This window comes from Ahaetulla prasina, chromosome 3, assembly GCF_028640845.1.
Source record: "Ahaetulla prasina isolate Xishuangbanna chromosome 3, ASM2864084v1, whole genome shotgun sequence".
Taxonomy (NCBI): Eukaryota; Metazoa; Chordata; class Lepidosauria; order Squamata; family Colubridae; genus Ahaetulla; species Ahaetulla prasina.
The window spans coordinates 151,917,305-151,935,187 of record NC_080541.1 but is presented as its reverse complement, the minus strand read 5'-3'; the positions used below and the strand labels follow the sequence as shown (position 1 = coordinate 151,935,187).

Sequence of the window (17,883 nt, the reverse complement as noted above, 5' to 3'; positions counted from 1 at the left end):
GAAAACCACTAATGGAAATTTTGAGTAGTTCAGAGAACCGCTAAATACTACCTCTGACTGGCCCCGCCCCCATCTATTCTCTGCCACCCAAGTCCCAGCTGATCAGGAGGAAATGGGGATTTTGCAGTAACCTTCCCCTGGAATGGGGAGGGAATGGAGATTTTACAATATCCTTCCCCTGCCACGCCCACCAAGCCATGCCATGCCCACAGAACCAGTAATAAAAAAAAGTTGAATCCCACCACTGATCTGCTCATTCTCTTGCTCAATTCTAACAACCGAGGCTGTTGTATATGTGGCATGCAAGCATGCACCTAAAAGGGTTATTGTTCATTATATGAAGAAAATGAGTTGGTGTAAATGATATCAGATGTAGGAACCAGGGACCTTACCTTCCAACTTTGTGAGTAATGAATTCTATTTCATTAGGATTATTGATGTAAGAAGAACTTATAAGAGTCTTTTCCTAATCTTTTAGCACATGGAAAATAGTAGATGTCATTTACTGGATGAAGTATATCATGGAACCATAGGTCAGGAAAGGATCTTGGAAGATTTCAGTCCAAGCTCCTCCACTGAGCAGGAATTCTCATACCTTTCTGGACCAATAGCTGCCTGATGTTTTCTTGAAATCCTTCAGTGTTGGGGCATCTACAAATTCAGGAGGCCGTTCCTTTGCCTAATAGTTCTCACATCAGGAAATTCCTCCTTAATTCAGCTTTGGATCTCTCACTATAAAGGTTTCACCCACTGATTCTTGTCTTACCCTTAAATGTTAGGGAGAGTAAATATACTTGCTCTTCCCTGTGACATCCCTTCATATATTGGAAAACTTAGCCTTCTCTTTAAACTAAACAGATCAAGTTCCTTTCACCGCTCTTCATAGGATTTAGCCTCCAAACCAGGGGTGGGTTCTACTTAACTTTTACTACCGGTTTGCAATGGGACCACCTGCACTCATGCGCAGAAACTTCCTAACGACATCCGGTTCGGTGGGCGGAGCCTCCTGCCGATTTTACTACTGGTTCTTGTGAACTGGTCCTAACCGGGGGCAACCCACCACTGCTCCAAACCCTTACCATCTTTGTTGCTTTTCTCTGCACTCTTTCCAGTTGCTCAGCCTCCTTTTTGTATTATGATCAGAACCGGACACAGTATTCCAAATGCGGTCTGATCAGTGTAGAATAGAACAGACTATTACTTCCATGATAGTGATACTATATCAGAGTTTGGATATAACTTATCCTAAGTAAGACATGAACAGTTTTTATTGCCCCAATTATGGTATCTCTATTTGTGTTATAACTCAGTATGTCTAAATTATCTCTCTTTACTACATATATTGTTTTGTTCCACCCTTTGTAATATAAAACACACAAGAAGGCCTCCAGATAACAATTAAATATTGTTTCCTGTTTCATTCACCAGGATATATCTTACCAGCTTTGGAACAACTTGGCATTTTAAACAAGTTTCAAACTGGTTTAATATCCTAGAGTTCTCTGAAACTCTAGGCATAGTTCCCCAATTTAGAAAAAAACAGGAAATTGGTTAATTAGGAGCTTCTTATTGCTTGTGCCATGAAGGAAGTAAAAAAATGGGGGGGAAAGAAAAGAAAGGAAGTATCAAATAACTTGCATATGTGGGCAAAATGTTCGTGCATATCTTCCATATTTAGCTTGTTGCCTATATCTGCAAAACCTTAATCATTTTGTTAGATTTAGTTTATTGTATGAACTTGTTAGAAACAAGTTGTAAATATATGTTCTTGCTTAAATATTCAAATGCTTAAAATCACTGGAACCTTTACTATTGTAAGGTCCCAAAATGTACTTGTCACTAGAATGCCAAAGAGAGAGACTCAAGACGAGGCTTGCAAAAAGAAGCAGATTTTATTTATGGCCAAAAACAAAATACTGGGTGGGACTATATCCAGAACATACAGATACAATGCATGTGAGGAATAGCCACCCCTTGGGGAAGGTATGGCGTCCTTTTATACCCTCAGAGACATCAGCTTAGTAGCCAATTCTGCCCCCCGGCCCATGCACTGTAGCCCTGCATTGGCTGTGCAGTAAGGAACAGGAGCAGAGGGGCTGAGCGCCTAGCAACCGGGTTCTTGAGATATCCACCAGGCGCAGAGTGGTACAGAAAAACAAGATAACACAGAGGTGAGATCACTGGTAGAAGCAAATGGCAGAGGCAATTCTAATTCTTAGCAAAGCAATTCTTACAGAAGCAAAACAGCAAGTCAAATAGTAGACTACTGACTCTACTATTATGTCCCACTAATTCTACCTATTCTATTATAATTATGTCCCTTCACTATTATATTGGAGTGTTTAGTATTCATAATGTGGAATTTTTAGTGACATTTGTTTGAAAAAGTTTCTCTTTGCTGGAGCACTTCTTACATGAGTTTTAAGAGCCCTAACCTAAACTCATTACAAATAAATATATGGGTTTTCAATTGTTCTTTATATAGTTACATAATTAGTTTACTTGTTTATGACTTTCTATTTGTTTAGCAGTCTGAAAGATCAGAGCATATAGTAGGCAGGTCTCTTAACTGGCAATGTTACATTTATACATATTATTTTATTGACTGTTTTACACTGCCCAGAGTCACTTCTTGTTAGATGGATGACCACTTAAATGTAATTAAGTAAGTAAGTAAATAAATAAATAAATAAAGGTCTAGTTTTTCAATATTTCTTTTCACGTACATGTTTTTGTCATAACCAAGCACATGCTGCCAATACAGTTAATTTGAAATATTCCACAACATGTATCGATAACATTTTGGTCGCTGAGTTTATAGCGAAAAGTTTAAAATTTGGTTGAAAATGTTTTGGTGTTACCTTTTCCTAATTGTTTACAATAAATATTAGCTAAATGGAATTTCAGAAGGACAGAAATTGGCCAGTGATTAATCTTTGACACAATTTCATAGCTTAGCTTTATTAGTCAGACTTTATGATTCTTGCTAAGACCTATGCCTGTTGAATCTGATAAACTGCGGAAGTCCTTTGAAATCTGATCATTTCCAGATGTTTGGAATTGCTAACCACATACGTGAGTGGAAATTTTAGGAGTTCTAGATCCAAAATTTCTCAAGGCATTTCGTTCAGGATGACTGTAATATGAAATTACAATGAATTAGGATTGTCACATTTGGCTTCAGAAATGCAGACACTCACTCCAAAACAACAAAGAATTATTGTAGAGGTAGTCCTTCTTACTGACTGCTTTGTTCAGTGACTATTTGAAGTTATGACAATTGTGAAAAAATAACTTTATAACTAATACCTGCATTTACAACGTTTTAAGCATTCCTCAATTATGTGATTGCCAGTCAGTATGCATTGTCCTGTGCCTGACCTGCCATTTCCTCCTTTTTCTCACCTTGCAGAGTAGAGAAATTGGAGAATAATGCAAGAAAGTAGGTAGGCACACAGTGGACAATACACATCAACAGCAACGTAATGGTGCTGACAGCTCTGAGCATGCTGCACAAAGAGCCTGGTGTTTTCCCCATTCTGTACCTGCTTACTCTCCTATAATTCTTTCCTTCCTGTAATTCAGTGAAAGTAAACACAAAACATTAATTTGTTTCTAGTTAATTATCCCAGCATTGTAGTGAGCATTCCAAAGGGTGGGAAAGAGATTAGAAGGCAAACAAAAATAGACTATGTGAAATTGATTAATCTTTTGCTGAGAATACTGTGGGCAGCCAAAATCATGAATGGAAGAACAAATCAATCCAGAGTTCTAACTAATGACACTGGTACTAGGGCTTGGTACTTTGTGTGAAGGCACAGTTATCCTAATGCTGGGAGAGGTAGAAGGGAAGAGAAGGTAACCACCAGCAGCCAGGTAGATGAACTCAATTAGTGACTCACTTTGAGAGTCTTTAAAGGCCGTGTTGGGACAGATTATCCTGATAAAGGTTTATCTTTGTGGTCGCTAAGAGTCAATACAAACTGGATGGCATATCATTAATTTAGGAACAGTACAGGCCCATATTTGATTTCTGAATGCAGATACTCCTTGTTTAATAATGGGATAACTTTGCAAGCGATGTCCGCAATTACATCCTTTGCAAGATCGCTCTCTATGTGATGTATTTGCAGTTACGGTCAGTAAGTATACATTTTGTGCCTGACCTTTTTTTTTTCTGACCCTTTCCTACCCCAATGTAGGAATGTGATCTGGATTCCCAGGCGAGGGGGGAGCTGCTTCCCAGAGGACAAAGAGGCAGCAGAGCTTGGAAAATTTGGTCAACAGGAAGAGGGTTAAAATGGCTCATCCCTAACAGTTCCCAGAGTATATAGTTATTCAGATAGTTACTTTGGTCTGGCAAGATTATGTCTATAGTGAAGAAGAATAAAGAAACTACTTAGAGGTAACTCCACATGTCATTCTTGAGGCCTGACACCCACAAAATGAAGAGATTGCTTGAACAACTTATCTGTTCCTGAGCAGCTTTTCTCTGCAGCACAGAACGTCCCTAAAAAGTGCAAACCACAAATTAAAAAGCTCAGCTTTGTCACTTTAATTACTTTGATTAGAATCTTCTTGTCGTCTTATAGTTGCTGCCTGAAATGGACAAGACCTTAATTAGTTTCACACTAAAGGCTTTCTTTCAACTCCTAAGTAGCTCATGGCAAGCATTCTAGGCAAACAGTCGTTGTTAGTACATTCCTTTCTGTGTGTATTGCCCATTATGTACCATTGGTAGGGTGTGTCATTTAAAGGGGTGAAAATTAATTTTTGCAGATTTTTTTCCAGTGAGTGAGAGGCTTCTAAAAATACCGTAGGTGTACTTTTACACCAAGAATTCAAATCATCTGTATTTTTTTCAATGGCACAGTGTTTAGCATGGTATGGTAAATCCATGTCTGATCATATGCCCCACAAATACTGTTTATGTTATTATACCTTGTGCTACAAAATTAAAGTTTTTTTCTGCATTAATCTTATCTAGATAAGCAAAAAACAATCCATGCAATCATAAACTAACATAAGAGCAATTATCTGAGTTACAAAAATGTTTGTAAGTTTCAAGTCTTGTTTTGATTCATTCTTCAACATCAGTTGTCAACTTGCTTCTTGGCCTTTGATATAACCTTCACATTTCTCATGTGTATACACTCTGCTTGTTGCCTCTATGACCTATTTCACACATCTCTCTACTGATTGGGCATGACAGGGCCACTCTGGTGCTCGCACTGCTTCGTCAATGAACTTCTTTATTTCTGCTGTAGTCAGTTTTCACGTCAAAGGTGGCTCGTATACACCTTCAGACCAGTCAATCAGCTCCAGCAGAGTGGATGCTCTGGCTTGACCGCTACCCAGTGCATGGCACCACCTCCACAGCCAGTATTAACATTTGTAGAACCTCCTCCAATGGCCTTCAAGCTTTTGACTATGCCTTTCCTCTTCATGAAATACACAAGATTATCTGCAAACCCTTGAGTAAGTTTTCCTGTTTTTGAGGCTTTCTCTGGAGATAAATGATAAAGATATCTTCTACCCAGGTCACTGCACACAGAATAATTTTCTATTTTGATGGTATTGGGGATTGCTGGTCTGAATTGTTTGCTTGAGAATTGCTGGTCTGAAAAGTTACGATAATTATGTAGTTATTTATCAAGCATGTCTAAATTATATTAAAGTAACCAAAATAACTACAATCCCTAAGGCATATCACAACTTTTGAGCATCCCTAATATTTGGAAATTGAAAGCTGAAAAATTTGACACGCCCCAATTATACCAGCTTAGTCTTTTTTAATCCCTTCCTCTCCAATGAATGTAAGTACAAACATTAATTCTCTTACTGCTGATTATCCCAACATCGGAGTGAGCATTCCAAAAAGTGGACAAGTGAGGGAAAAGGGTTATAAGAGTTGCCCTTTTACCCAGATTTCTCATGAGACAAGTTCCAGAAACACTCCTCACTATTTGGATTCCCTCAGTTGTTTGGAGTTGTAATTTTCCAATAAAGGAAAGCTGAAGTAAAATTATAAACACAGTCATGGGCATGTGATTTTTCACTTAATGACTGTTCAGACAGCCCCAATTGCAGGTACTAAATGAAGATTACCTGTATGCAACATATATGACAGGGCTGTCTTTCATTATATTCAATTAATAGGAAAAATGCTACACTTTAGAATTGTGTCATATTTTCTCCATAGACTGCTTGCTCTTGCTCTTTGGAACTTTCTGAAATGATCGTGTGAGTGCAGATTTGCAGAGGTTCATAGTCATTCATCCCAAATAAGTGCTGAAAGAAGCAAGAATCTCTGTTGAGTGCCCACACTGCTGGGAGTGTGGTAAGGATTTGTAATGGAATACATGGCTAACATTGAGGAAAAGGAAGAAGAGATTCTGCTTAGGAAATCATCAGACAAGAAAGGCAGGAACCTGCAATCAGTTAACAGTCAAAGGCAGAACCTGCCCTAATGGATCTAGGAGTTAAAAGTAGCAGGCAGGAAGTTTGTACCTTCAGACTTACAAGTTAATGTAGCCTTCTAATAAAGTAGATTTAGCTCATCTGGTTCTATGTCTAGTTTATCCAAGAGGACTGATAAAAAAATATTCCTTAAAAAACAAAGTCTTAAGTTTTTAAAAATTAAAATAAAGAAACCAGTAGTGTTGTACATTTTTAAAGGTCAGTTAGGACTCCCTCCTGCCCCCCCCCCCGGTCTCCCCCTCCCGGGAAACAGCAAATTGGAATCAAACTTTATTCATGCTAGGATTTGTCTTTTATGGATAATTTGAGCATTAGGGGAACTCGTGTATTTGGACAGAAGTTTATAGGTGAGTAAATGTCATACAATACTTTGCTACCAAATATGGGACCAAAATGATAAGAATTCTTATCGCATCTCTTAGCAGTTTCTTTTCCTGCTGTCTTAGTATTTTGAGGACATTTTATTCTTTCATTTACTTGGGGGCAGGTGAACAATTTAAAGAAAATAATTGTATGAAGACATAAGATATAAAATGTTTCTCTTTAAAAAGGAATATTAACAAAATTCCAACTGAGTACTTAATTATAAAATTGTTAGAAAGTCTACCATTGTTATTCTTTTTCTTTTATTTACATCAGTTTTCTTTTCTTTTTTCCTCTGAGTGTCAACAACCTTTCTTTACTTTAAGCCTAAGTCCCCTTAGCTTTCTGTCTTCCTTATAAGAAATTTTTCAGGTAACCGTTTTTCATACTTATGATCATTGCAGCATCCCCATCATCATGTGATCAGAATTCAGATGCTTGGCAATTGGTTCATATTTATGATGGTTGTAGTGTCCCAATAAGGTCATAAGATCAGCTTTTGCGCTCTTAATACAAACAGTCAGTGGGAAAACCAGATTCCCTTAACCATGTTACTAATTTAACAACTGCAGTGTTTTCAGTTAACAACCGTGGCAAGAAAGGTCATAACATGGGGCAAACTCACTTAACAACTGTCTCACTTAACGACCGAAATTTTGGGCTCAATTGTGTTCATGTGGGTTTGGCCTAAAACCCTGCAAGGTGGCTGCTAGTTGGACCAATGAACCTGATTCAGTATTTCTGGGATAGGAAGTCAGGACAGTTGCTAAATGCCTCAAATTCTGCTTAACCATCACAGAAAGGAAAACAGCTTTAGATTCAAGAATTATAGTGCTTTTGATTAAAACAGGAACTATTGATAAACCTTTAAAAATGTCCCACGTTCTAAATACTTTTAAATACTAACAATAGAAGGGCTTTTGAACCTATTCCCCATTTCTAGATTGTTTTAAGCTTTTATTCATTTTTGTTTTAGGAAATTGATGGGAAGTCTTTACTGTTGATGACAAGGAACGATGTACTCACTGGACTTTCATTAAAATTGGGGCCTGCACTGAAGATCTATGAATATCATGTAAAGCCTCTACAGACACAGCATCTGAAGAACAGTTCACTATAGTGGATTTTCAAACTGGACCGTGTTTTCTTCCTGCTCTTCAAAATAAACAAGCAGCATTGGTTTTTGGCACTGGAACTTTATTAAAAACACAACAACAACACAAAACCTGTATGTGTGCATAATGAAATTAAACCAAATGGCACTGAAATAAATATATATTTATATTTATACATATCCTATTGGATAACTTTAGCAATATGCTATTTAATAAATGAACTGGTAGGGTGTAGAATTTCTCATTATTCAAGCAAAAAATCAGTTCAGTATGCTTCTTTTTAGTAACTCTGTGGAGTCACAAAATGGTAACTGGAAACAGAAGTATTTAAAATGGATACACTTGATTTTTTTAAACTATTGCTTAAAACAGGATGGCCACCTCTGTTGTTGCACAAGGCCCACTGAAGCATGGTTATATCTTTGCACAGGTCCCTTTTATTTCAAATTAATTGTTCCTAATTTGGAAAGAAAATAGGGAAAGTATTAGATGACCAAGAGACACTTCTAGAAGTTCTATAAAAATCACAATTCTTTCATAACATTAGCAGCAAGTTTTGAATTTGCCAAAATAACCTTTTTTTCCCCAGAGGGAGCACCTATTTTTATCTTACTAAAATTTGTTCATAGACTAATGTTTTAAAGTTGTGCAACCTATATCCTTGAATCTTTTGGGAAGGGCAAAAGCTACATACAGAGGTTGTAAAGGGTTTTTTTTTTGTAAGTTTTGTTGAACTTGAAAGGGTGTTCTGTGAAGGAAATTTTAGAGAATGTTTGTATTGCTTTGTGAAACAAAATTCATGTTCTAATTTATAACTTATTTGCTAAAAGTTTTGTTACAGTTGTGTAAAAAAATGTAAATCCCTGCATATTTTTACATACTACATTTTGTGGTGTGGTAAAGAATTATATTGATATGTAATTTGATTCATGAGCCAAATATCTATTTCTGGAAAGCTAAAGAATGCTATCTTACAACTGTGAATCCCTGCTAAGGGAAGACCTGTAGTTTCAATCTGTTTCAACCAGTTCTTGATTTTAATTGCAGATATTTTGCATCAACAAAGATATTACCTATGTTCTGATTCAGTTTGTTTTTTGACTTTCTCGTGAAGAGTCTTGTCTTTTACTGAGTGTCTTTCATGTTAATAATAGACTCAACTGAGCTGATAGGACTTCTGTTTTTTTAGGAACACATGCAAGAATTTATTTCCAATTAGGAGAATTTTTTTTACTTTCAGAAATCTAGAAAAGAAAACAACTTTAAGAAAAGGCAGAAATTATAAATACAATCTCCAGGCCTGTCCCGTTCATTGACTTCATTTTGTGGTTATTCTATCCTTTTTGGTTTTTTATTACCAAGAAGACTAATAATCTGCTCCCTGCCAGTCATCAAAAGTTGTTTAGTTTTATTCTGATCCTGGTTACATTTATTATGAGAAACAGTATTTTTGAGCTAGAACACACAGATACTACTAATAATATACAGAATCAGTTCAAAAGGTAAGCAATTTATCTTACTGACATGACCATTTAACTTTGCAAGTTGTAGACATTTGAATACTCAAAAGCATATGACATTCACATATTTTGCTAAATTTTAGACCCATGTATTCCTAATTGCATTTCATGGTGGCTTTTGATTTTTTTTGCCTACAAGCCAGAGTCATAAAATTTGAGATCATTTCTGAATCAATTATATCACCATGTGAGAATATAAAAACTGCCTGTCTAACCCCTGCGAGTTTCTTTCATGGTGAAATTGTCTCACAGTATTGGTGAATAGCAATTTGTGGCAACAATTGTAATTATCTCATCCTTTTATCTTTACCTCAACAGATTTTTAAAAGGGGCCACACCAGCCTCTGGCTCAATGTGCCACTTTTCAAAGATAAAGGCTTGAGATATCATAAGAAATGCAAGAAGAAATTATAAATTAAACGTGATTCTTACACATTAACTGAATGTACTGCTTAAGTGCAATGTTAGCCCTGAATTACTTTTTATTTTTACCTGTAACTGCTGGCTTTTATCTGGAATATTTCAGCAGCTTACGATAAAAAATGACTAAGTTACTTGAGCATGTCAGGCACAGTTCTTCACCAAAGCTTAGAGATGACACAACAAAGTCTGCTTTAAATAAAATTAAAGGCTCACTGGACAAGAATGTTGCAAGTTCCATCATGTTATAAAGATACCAAAGGAAAGCTGCTAACTCAACTCAGTCTAAATTCTATTGAATTCAACTTAATTTATATCCATGCGATAGTTAGGAAAAGCAATTTTGGCAGCAGAGAGCAATCTGTTTGCGCCATTGTCAACTGTGAGGAATGAAAAACATCTGTGCTAATGCCACAGAACAAGAATATGTGGGAAATCTTCAGCCTTAGGATGCCCAGTTCGGTTTGCCATGGGGTGGCACTTGCACACTATTGAAGCACAACAAGGATACACGGGGGAATTCCTTGTAAGAAAAGAGAGAAAAATTCATGGGAACGAGCTGAGGGGAGGAGTTGAAAAGAGAAAAGAAAGGAAAAGAAGATGAGCAGACTGTAGAAAAGAAAGATAACAATCTATGTGACAATCATTATGGAAATAAAGATGTTTAGCTGATGTATAGAACCTTGCCTTTATTTTGTCTTTGCATGATATTTTGTACATAAGGAGAACTATATGTACAATACAATGATATAGTGTACCATATTCATATTCAGTTTCAACATTTCAAAATAGAATAGAATAGAATAGAATTCTGTATTGGCCAGGTGTGATTAGACACACAAGAAATTTGTTTCCGGTGCATAAGGTCTCAGTGTACATACAAGCAGCAAGCAAATTAACAAACTAATTGGTATTCTAAGCAAATGAGAGAATATTAAAAGTTTTATGCATTAGAATTTCCTCCTAACTTTTCTTTAAAAAAGGTAGAAGACTCCCAATGACCCAGAATGGGTGTTCCAAATGCGATGAGCAAATGGCACAGCTCCCATCTCTTTCCAAACCTGAATTTGTTTTGAGTTGAGAAATTGCAGAAATGGGTTACATTTGTAGAATGTGCTGAGCTTCATTTATTTTCCTTTGGGTGTTGTATTTTGTCCTTAAGGAATTGTGTGAACAAACTCATTTGACTAGCTTGTAACTCAAGAAATGAGTAACACATGAAAATAGAAATGGTTTAATTTAATCATTTTATGGTTGTGTGAATAGAGCTATGTTGTTCTATTACCTTAGATCCAACAGCAATCTTGCGAAAAAGGAATTAAAAAGAAGAGAAGGAGTAGTGATTAGAAGATTGGCCGTGATTTGGAAAACCAAGATTCAGATTTCTAATCAGCTATAACACTATGAAATGACTTTGGACTGATAATATTATATATACAAACAGCCCAAGTAATATCGTAGGATTTTGATGAGGATAAATCAAGGACTGAGAGGAAAACCAGGGCAAATGCAGTCCATAAATGTTTTCTCCTAGTGTCCTGTCATGCCCCTGTCGGAGCCTGAATCTGTGGAGGAAGGCCGGAGATCAAGGGGGGTCTTCATTGGCTTTGGAGGAATGTGGGGAGGAGCAGGCCGAGTCAGTCCAGGGCCCTTCAGGATTGGGATGGCTTGTTAGCAGGGAAGAACGGGCAAGAGAGGGCAAGCAGTGGACATAAGTGACAGAGCTCAGCAAGGACCGCCCCCCCCTCCTGATCCCTGAGCATGGAGAGTGGAGAGAAGGTGGGAACAGCACAGGTCGACCCAACACCCCGCTCCTCTTCACAAGGCACACCTGGGAACTGAGATTTAAGGAGACTCTGTGGGGAGAGTCATTTCTGGGAACAAATGCTGAATTGGTAGAGTTTGGTGTACTGGTACAGACAGTTGGAACTTGCAGGACTGCTTACTTCTTCCTTACTTGTGGACTCAGTGCCTTCTTCTGACTTCGTTGACTCTTTGTCATAGACGCAATTTACATAGACTTCTGTAAAGCCTTTGATTCAGTAGTGCACAACAAACTACTTCTAAAACTAAAATCTTATGGCATTTCTGTACCCCTGCATAATTGGATAGCTGCGTTTCCTGTCAAACAGGCAACAAGTGGTCAAAATAGGCAGTGCCCTATCAAATCCTGCACCTGTTAACAGTAGTGTTCCCCGAGGCAGCATTCTAGGTCCAACATTCTTTCTGCTTTCTATCAATGACATTTGTGATCAAATTATAAGCAACTGTGTCCTCTTTGCCGATGATGTTAAATTATTTAATACCACAGACAACTCTATTACCCTTCAAAATGACCTGGATTATGTATCTGAATGGTCAAAGATTGGCAACTCCAAATCTCTGCTAACAAATGCTCAGTCCTGCACATTGGCAATAGAAATAATAACATCAAATATTTGCTGGCCGGCTATAAAAGTTGACTCACACTCTGTCAAGGACCTAGGAGTACTCATTTCAAAAGATCTAAGCCCCAGAGCTCACTGTAACATCATTGCAAAAAAGGCATTAAGTGTTGTTTAGACTAGCCTCATGGTGCGACCAGAACAATCTGGAACTGAACACACTTAAAATCGTAGAAATGGTGGTAGACTTTAGGAGAAACTTCCATACTTCCATACTTCCAAACTTCCATACTTCCACCTCTCACAATACTAGACAACACAGCATCAACAAGAGAAACCTTCAGATTTCTAGGTTCTACCATATCGCAAGATCTAAAATGGACAGCTAACATCAAAAATGTCATCAAAAAAGGACAACAAAGAATGTTCTTTCTGCGCCAACTCAGAAAGCTCAAACTGCCCAAGGAGCTGCTGATCCAGTTCTACAGAGGAATTATTGAGTCTGTTATCTGCACCACTATAACTGTCTGGTTTGGTTCTGCCACCCAACAAGACAGACACAGACTTCAGAGGGTAATTAGAACTGCAGAAAAAACAATTGCTACCAACCTGCCTTCCATAGAGGATCTGTATATTGCACAAATCAAAAAGAGGGCTGTGAAAATATTTACAGACCCCTCACATCCTGGACATAAACTGTTTCAACTCCTACCCTCAAAACGACGCTATAGAGCACTGCACACCAGAACAACTAGACACAAGAACAGTTTTTTCCCGAAGGCCATCACTCTGCTAAACAAATAATTCCCTCAACACTGTCAAACTATTTACTAAATCTGCACTGCTATTAATCTTCTCATCGTTTCCATCGCCCATCTCCTTCAACTTATGACTATAACTTTGTTGCTTGTATCCTTACGATTTATACTGATATTGTTTCCTGATTGTTTATTTTTAGCCTATGACTATCATTAAGTGTTGTAAGTGTTGTATCTTGATGAAAGGGCCGGGATAGCTCAGGCTGTTAGAAGCCTGTTATTAGAACACAGCAGCCTGCAATTACTGCAGGTTCAAGCCCGACCCGAGGTTGACTCAGCCTTCCATCCTTTATAAGGTAGGTAAAATGAGGACCCAGATTGTTGGGGGGGCAATAAGTTGACTTTGTAAATATACAAATAGAATGAGACTATTGCCTTATACACTGTAAGCCGCCCTGAGTCTTCGGAGAAGGGCGGGATATAAATGTAAATAAATTTTTTTTAAAAAAGTATCTTTTCTTTTATGTACACTGAGAGCATATGCACCAAGACAAATTCCTTGTGTGTCCAATCACACTTGGCCAATAAAAAATTCTATTCTATTCTATTCTATTTTCTGAAGTTTTCTCTCTGGTAATGCTATACTTCAAACTAGGGCATACAAAACTTTTGCCAGACCTATACTTGAATACTGCTCACCTGCCTGGAACCCTCACTGTATTTCAGACATTAATACATTAGAGAGGGTCCAGAGTTATTTTACTAGAAGAGTACTCAAATCCTCTGCTCGAAATAAAATTCCCTATACCACCAGGCTTGAAATAGGCCTCGATAGCCTTGAACTACGCTGTCTATGTTCTGACCTAAGCTTATTTCATAAGATTATTTACCAAAATGCCCTACCTGTAAATGAGTACTTTAATTTCAACCGCAATAACACAAGGGCTATCAATAGATTCAAACTCAATGTAATTCGCTCTAATCTTGATTGTAGGAAATATGACTTCTGCAATAGAGTAGTAGTTGTTAGTCTCTCTAATCCCCATACCTTTTACCTTAAACTGTCTAACATGGACCTTTCATGTTTTTAAAGAGGTCCCTAAGAGGGCATGCATAAGTGCATCAGTGTGCCTACTGTCCCTGTCCTACTGTTCTCATTTATATGTACTCATTTTACGTGTTTATGGCTATGTTTTGCTTATTTATTTCCTTTTATTTGTGCCAAATTTTTATCAGATCATTGGGTACTGGCTGCAACTATATGTGGGGCCTGATCAAAAATTAATCCTTAATTCAGTTTGTTCTTCCGTTCAATTTTCTTGGAAAGGTTTTTCAGAAGTGGTTTGCCATTGCCTCTTTCCTAGGACTGAACAAAGTGATTGGCCCAAGAGCACTCAGTTGGTTTTGTGGAAAGGTGGGACTAGAACTCACTGTCTCCTGGTTTCTAGTCTGATGCCATAATCCAAGACTTGAAATGAGAATAGCAATAGCAATAGCACTTAGAGTTATATACTGCTTCACAGTGCTTTACAGCCTTCTCTAAGTGGTTTACAGAGTCAGCATAGCAAGAGAATGATGGCTATTCTCACCTTCCAAGGTACACAACATCAAGATCTCATCATGGAAAGGGAGAGGTGACTATCAAACAAAAATAAAACACCCTGTATGGTCTGCCCCCATTTGTCTACCGTGGTTCAGTTCAGTTCATCAGGTAGAGGCATGGTTGCTCAGCAGCTTAAAGATGCTGGATTTGTCAGTTGGAGAAGGTCAGCTCTCTGCGCTCCAGAAGTTTGAGCCCTAGCACCTCGTGATGGAGTGAGCTCCCATCACTCATTTCAGTTTCTGCCAACCTAGAAGTTCAAAAGCATGCAAATGCAAGTAGATAAATAGGTATCCCTCCAATGAGACTAACAGTGGAAGCAAAAAACCATTCAATGCTGGGCTGGCCTGAATAAGTTCCGGATGATGCTGACGCACTTGCAGAATGCTGTTGGCTTCTCTGGGTGCAGACTAGTTTGCCCCTTGTGCAGGAGTGACATTCAGTAATTTCCCTACCGGTTCTGTGGGCGTGGCTTGGTGGGCGTGGCAGGGGAAGGATATCAAAATCCCCATTCCCACACCACTTTTGGGCCAGCCAGAGGTGGTATTTGCCAGTTTTCCAAACTACTCAAACTACTCAAAATTTCTGCTACTAGTTCTCCAGAACCTGCTGGATTTCACCCCTGCCTCTGTGGCACATCCTAGATAGTGCTTGAGTGTAAACTGAAGAAATTAATAATCTTAGGCAGCCAAATTATTTATTTATTTATTTTGTCACAACAATATATGTAGGTATCATACAAAAAGATTATATAGCATATAAACACATATATGAGTAAATATTAGGAGGTATAAGCATATATATATATATATATATATATATATATATATATATATATATATATATATATATATATATATATATATATATATATATATATATGAAGAAGAAAAGAAAAACAATAGGACAGGAATGGTAGGCACGTTTGTGCGCTTATGCACGCCCCTTATGGTCCTCTTAGGAATGGGGTGAGGTCAATAGTAGAAAGTTTTTGGTTAAAGCTTTTAGGATTATGAGAAGAGACCACAGAGTCAGGTAAAGTATTCCAAGGACTGATGATTCTGTTACAGAAGTCATATTTTCTGCAATCTAGATTAAAACGGTTGACATTTAGTTTAAATCTATTAGTTGCTCTAGTATTATTGCAATTAAAGCTGAAGTAGTCTTTAACAGGAAGGACATTACAATAGATGATTCCGTGAGTTAAACTTAGGTCTTGTTGGAGGCGACAGAGTTCCAAGCTTTCTAAGCCTAGGATTTCAAGTCTGGTGGGGTAAGGTATTTTGTTGTTTTCAGAGGAACGGAGAACTCTTCTTGTAAAATATTTCTGGACACGTTCAATTGTATTGATGTCAGAGATGTGGTGAGGGTTCCAAACAGGTGAGCTGTATTCTAGAATTGGTCTAGCAAATGTTTTATATACTCTGGTTAGTAGTGTGGTGTTTTTGGAAAAGAAGCTACGCAGGATTAGGTTTACAACTCTTAGAGCTTTTTTTGCTATGTAGTTGCAGTGGGCTTTGGCACTTAGATCATTTGACATGAAAACTCCAAGGTCTTTAACGGGATGGGGGTCATCAGTAAGGTAATGTCCATCTAGTATGTACTTAGTGTTTGGGTTCTTTTTTCCTATATGTAAGACTGAGCATTTGCTGGATGAAATTTGGAGCTGCCAATTTTTAGACCAAGCAGTTAGATGATCAAGGTCGTTTTGAATGATAGAAGTGTTGTCTGTGGTATTAAATAGTTTGACATCGTCAGCAAAGAGAACACAATTACTTGATATGTGGTCACAAAGATCATTAATGTATAGTATAAAGAGTGTTGGTCCAAGGACGCTGCCTTGAGGAACACCACTCTTGACAGGAACAGGATTTGATAAAGCATTGCCAATTTTGACCACTTGTTGTCTGTTAGACAGAAAAGCGGATATCCATTTGTGAAGGGGTCCTGAGATGCCATAGGATGTTAGTTTTAGGAGAAGTTTATCGTGTACTACTGAGTCAAAAGCTTTGCAGAAGTCTATGTAGATTGCATCTATTGATTTGCCTTGATCAAGATTTGTAGTCCATATGTTTTTACAGTGGAGAAGTTGTAAGTTGCATGATAATTTTTTCCTGAAACCAAATTGTTTATTGGAGAGTAGGTTGTTAGTTTCTAAGTGTGAGGTAATGGATTGGTTGATGATTGATTCCATGACTTTGCAGGTGACGCAGCAAAGAGATCGATCTGTAATTTTCGACTAAGCTGGGGTCTCCTTTTTTGAAGATAGGGATGACTGTGGCTAGTGACCAAAGTTTGGGAAGGGAACTGGTAGTGAAAGCTTTATCAAAGATAATACTTAGGGGTTCTGCTATATTAATGGAAAGTTTTTTTAAGAAGTATGCACATAGTCCATTGGGTCCAATAGATAGCGTTGGTTTTAAGTTGTGAAGAGCTTTTCCAACGTTGTCTTCTGTGAAATCTATATAAGTTAAATCATCATAATCATTGCTGGTACGTTTGTGGAAGGTCGGATATGTGTTATCGGAGTTAACAAAGACTGAGCCAAAGAAAATGTTGAAGAGGTTTGCTTTGACTGTTTCGTCATTGCATTCTTTGTTGTTAGAATCTTTTAGTGGTGGGATGGATCTTGAGTCTTTAAGTTTATTGTTAACAAAATTATAAAAGGCACGATTGGAATTTGTGCGCAGAAGATTCTCTTCTTGCTTGGTGTGGTAATTTGTGCATTCAGTTTTTATTTGGTTGCATATGTTTCTGTAGCGGTTTTTGAAATTTGTAACATAGCCTTTTTGTTTCTTTTCAGAGGATTTTTTTGATTGAAGCTTTTTATTGATATGGGTAGTTTGTTTTTCCTGATCATGGTAGTCATTTGTGGTACATATAGTTTAATGACTCTATTGATTTCAAGTAGGAAGACTCTATAGTGGTCTTCAGCGGATATGCAGGTTGCAAACAAATTTTGCCAGTCCAGAAATGAAAGATCGTTGTTTATAAGGTCGTAGTTGGCTTTTTTGAAGTTGTAGTTGGGAGTGCTGTTGTTATGACGATTTAAGTATGGACGTATATTGAGACGAAAATCAATCATGCAGTGGTCACTGTTGGAAAAAGGTTCTTTAATTTGTAGTTCGTAAATTGAGTTTGAATTGTTGCAGAAGATGAGATCAAGGCAGTTGTTGAGTCTTGTATTGTTGGTTACAAGTTGTTCAAGACCTAGGTTTGTAACAGCGTTGTATAGTGTAGTAT

General features: G+C 37.6%; 1 protein-coding gene across 2 annotated transcripts in view; it reads left to right on the top strand.

Moving 5' to 3' along the window:
• The window catches only part of SAMD13 (sterile alpha motif domain containing 13), a 38,213-nt gene extending 28,978 nt beyond the window's left edge, over positions 1-9,235 (top strand). For both annotated transcript variants that reach the window (XM_058177482.1, XM_058177481.1), the window contains exon 4: positions 7,820-9,235. In XM_058177482.1, the coding sequence (XP_058033465.1) occupies positions 7,820-7,963 (144 nt within the window). In that variant the 3' untranslated portion in view covers positions 7,964-9,235. The remainder of the gene's footprint in view (positions 1-7,819) is intronic.
• The last annotated feature ends 8,648 nt before the right edge of the window (positions 9,236-17,883 follow it).